The 3,997-nt window shown below is 43.1% G+C and overlaps 2 protein-coding genes across 2 annotated transcripts in view; one reads left to right on the top strand and one right to left on the bottom strand.

Annotated features, from left to right (window-relative positions):
• LOC119407690 (piezo-type mechanosensitive ion channel component 1) overlaps window positions 1-235 on the bottom strand; it is a gene marked incomplete at its 3' end in the record, with an annotated part of 35,391 nt that extends 35,156 nt beyond the window's left edge. The window contains 1 exon segment of the mRNA XM_037674512.1: window positions 213-235. Coding sequence (XP_037530440.1) covers window positions 213-235 — 23 coding nt within the window.
• A 289-nt stretch (window positions 236-524) lies between these two features.
• Window positions 525-3,691, top strand: LOC119407679 (piezo-type mechanosensitive ion channel component 1; the record flags this gene model as incomplete). Its single annotated transcript, XM_037674501.1, is given in 2 exon segments — window positions 525-629; window positions 3,531-3,691. Coding segments are annotated over 2 exon segments (266 nt in total), but the record flags the coding sequence as incomplete, so codon positions are not given.
• Window positions 3,692-3,997: the final 306 nt, after the last annotated feature.

Below are 3,997 nucleotides of genomic sequence, written 5' to 3'. Positions count from 1 at the left end.
ATCAGGCTGGTGGTGTTGTTGCTCCAGCTGAGGTTGTCATTCATGTGTACACCCAAGTACTTGTAGCTGGAGACCACTTCCACCGCAGATCCTCTTATGTTCAGGGGGGTGTAGGTGTTTCCGTTCCTTCCGAAGTCCACAATCATCTCCTTTGTCTTCTTCACATTGATGTGAAGGTTATTCTCTCTGCACCAGCTCTCCAGGTGTTCCACCTCTTGCCCGCAGCTGGACCCATCATTGTTTAAGTTGTGTGAATTATCTGTGACAGCCACCCTGAACTGGACTGACTCCCACAATTTAATAACCTGTAGCTGTACATCCAGTGATTATGTTCTTAATTTGTTTTAAGTTAAAAGCTATTCTCTGGTTTGCGAGATGCTTTGCTAATGGTACAGACAAACAAGCCTACACACATACACAGATAATGTCGTTTGCCCACCTTTCATGTTGGTGGGTGATAATAAACTCATGGGACCTGTCTGTGTCCAGTATATCTGACTTGTCTCTGACTTGTTTATCCTCAGATTACCCATGGAGGTGGAACACCCAGGTGCTGATGAACTCCGCTCTCATCAAATGGATCTATCTGCCTGACTTCTACACTGTGCCCAACTCCAAAAACCTCATGGGTCAGTTTCTGTGGAAACGTTCGTGTTTGTGCAGCTGACATTTAATTTCTTGACCTTCCTAGTCTTACTTTATTTACATTTACATTTAAGAAACATTTCACTTCACCACTTGCTCTTGTCAAGGGCGGATGCTTTCCCTCTCCTCTCCCTCCTCCGCTTTGCTTTCACTCTGTCCTGTCTGTGAAACTGCTTCAGAGCCTCTACATATCTTCCGAACCATAATTTTTACTATGGATCTGGTCATTTGGTCTCTCAACGCAATTGATAAAATTTTCTCAACGAGAAGACAAGCTTCAGGCGAGCCAACTTGCCCCGATGACACGCACGCAGCTGGATATGTCATGGATTCCTGGGGTGATTGGAAGGAGATGTGTCTATCTCTGCTGTCCATCAATGATGTTGAAGACGCATATATAATTGGATTTATGATAACAGGTTTCCTGCTTTTTGGAATCATCTGGTTCCTGGTTTATCAACAAACAAGGAAGTTGTTGGCAGCAAATTTGGCCATCAGGCTGCTTGCCTTATGTGATGGTGCTCCGTGCCTCGAGCACCCAGACTCAATTGCTTTGCGAACTGAACCGTAAATTGGATGTGATTTGTGAGAATTGCAGGACACTTGCAGCCCCCAGAATTCACTGGCAGGATGGATCAGATCTCGGGGAATACTCTCAGGCATAGACCAGCGGTGTGTCCACTTAATTTGGATGTTTGGGATTTGTGAGGACCAGCAAAGACTCAAGGCAGACATGAGTCAGTAAAGTTCTGCCTGTTCCCAAAACAAATGTTGCTGATCTGAATTCGGTTCCCCGGCTGACCTTGACTGGCCACCTTATCTCAGTTCACCTGGAGGCTCTGTAAATTTAATGCCCTGCCGCCTCCCTTCTACCACAGAGGAAGTCTGAGGACCTATCAGAGGGACCCGGCTGAATAAAAATTGTCATCATTTCTTGGATTCTCTCTGACGCTGTCCTAGGTCGACCTCGGCATCTCACAAGAGTGTTTATGGATCTTACCAGAGGGAACTGACTGATTGTACCATTCTTATCAGAACTCCTGCAGTGCCTCTGGAGTGTCCTTAGACAGGCTCACTGCTCTTGTCATCTTCCCTCCCCTACAGAATGTCTGCGTCACTATGTGCCTATGTACGGGGTGTTTTTTTCAATCTCAGGCCATCTCTCTTCAGTCAAGGAGAAAGAGTTTGATAGGATTTTTTTTTTTTGCCTCCAAATCCTAGAGATGCATCACTTTCATTACTTTTTGTCCATCTAAACAGGTCTCACTTGTAAATGAGTCTTCAAGGCTCAGTGTGATTTATCTGTTTAAATAAAGTCGAATGAATTTCACTCTGCTCGTGATTTTAAATTCACTTCAATTCAATTCAGTTTATTTATATAGCGCCAAGTCACAACAGAAGTCATCTCAGGCATCTTGATTACTCTGAATGATTTTTACTTTATTTTTGCTCATTATAGATCAATTTTATTGTCTGTATTTCCTTTGTAATGAGTCAGTTTTGGTCTGTGATGTTCTTTCACAGCAAATACAACCACCAGCGCTTTTTATGTGTCAACATTTACACTGTTTTCCAGTTTATTAGCTTTTAATTTTTTTCATATGCTATTTGCAATCTTTTGCATAATGAATGCTGTTTTAGTCAGTTATAATCAAAATGTTTTGTTCATTCAGGAGATGGGGTAATGACTTTTGTATTTTGTAACTTTTGTACTTAGAAAATATTTACATTTCTGTTTTTTTGTTTGTTTGTTTGTTTATTTGTTAGCTAGCATTCTGCTACTTTAGTTTTTAGCAGGTTTCTTGATATGATAGAAAGGCGATATATAAGTACAGTCCATTGACCATTTTGCTTTTTTTGCCTTTAGCTGGGGTTTTGTTCCTTTTTTTTTTTGCTTTTAGCTAGCATTTTGCGCCTGTATTATTATTTTTAGTTGTTATGGGGAATGGTGGCACAGAGGTTAGAGAAGGTGGGTCTGTGATCAGAAGGTCACTGGTTCATCTCCCTGGACCGACAACATCAAAATGTGGGTGGGAAATGTGAAGCATCCACCACTGTCTCCACCCTCATTTGCCCCACTTTGGGTCCTTGAGCAAGGCCCTTAACTCCCACCATCTGCTCCCCCAGGTGCCCCATATAGCAGCTCTTTGCTCCACACAGAGGGCTGTGGTAGCTCGGTGGTCTGTGGTTGTGTCAGGAAGGGCATGTTTTAGCTTTTAGCATGTGTTTTGCGCTTTTAACTTCATTCATCCATCCATTTTCTTTACCCACTTATTCCATTTTGGGTCACGGGGGTCGCCGGTGCCCATGTCCAGCAATCACTGTGCGAGGGGCGGGGTACACCCTGGACAGGTCGCAAGTCCATTACAGGGACACATGGAGACAAACGAGACAAACAACTATTCACTCTCTCACTCACACCTAGGGACAATTTACAGTTACCAATCAGTCTAACATACATGTTTTTGGTCTGTGGGAGGAAACCGGAGTACCTGGAGAAAACCCACGCATGCACGGAGAGAACATGCAAACTCCACCCAGAAAGGCCCCTGGACCGGGGTTTGAACCAAGGACCTGCTCGCTGAGAGGCAGCAGCTCTACCAGTTGCGCCACCGTGCTGCCTCGCTTTTAACATTACTTTGAATCTTTTAGCTTTTATAATTTTATTTAAACTTCATCAGATTTTAGCAAATTCATTCATGACTCAGCGTTCACGCTGCATTGTCCCAGAAAAGTTTTTCCAGGTTAATTTGACCATTCAGAAGTTTCCCTTCGTTATCTCTCATCCCATAATATCCTGTCAGAGTAGGAACTCTCAGGGCAGAATCGGGTGTTTCAAGCTGACAAAGATGCAGTTGATGATGAGGATCTGTTTTTGTCCACAGCGGACTTTGTGCTGCTGATGTGTGCGTCCCAACAGTGGAAGGTGTTTGAGTGTGAACGGGTCGAGGAGTGGATGGTCCTAGCAGGAGAGAACACAGACGAGCCCGATCCGATGGAGGGTCGACTCTTTAACCCGGCGCCGAACTTCATCAACTGCAGGTGAAGCTGAAATCACTTTTTCTAGTGTCACGCCTACCATTTGGTACAAGGGGAGTTCACAAGTCTCAAATAATAGTTTTTTGGTACCACTTTACAATAAGGCTCCCCTTATACGTGGCTAATAAATTGTTTACATTATTAATGCCTCTGTAAGCACTTTATAAATCATTAATAACTGCTTATTATACATTAATTAAGGGTGACGGAGACTAAACTGACCAGTTTCTTGCCAAATAGTGAGTCAAATCTGTTCACCTATATATTTCATTTAGAGTTGTTATATTAAACATTTCAGACTTAATTTACTACC

The sequence above is a fragment of the Nematolebias whitei genome, chromosome 1 (genome assembly GCF_014905685.2).
Source record: "Nematolebias whitei isolate Nwh7 chromosome 1, NemWhi1, whole genome shotgun sequence".
NCBI lineage: Eukaryota > Metazoa > Chordata > Actinopteri > Cyprinodontiformes > Rivulidae > Nematolebias > Nematolebias whitei.
The sequence above is the reverse complement of the archived record's forward strand: the minus strand, read 5'-3'. Positions and strand labels throughout refer to the sequence as shown.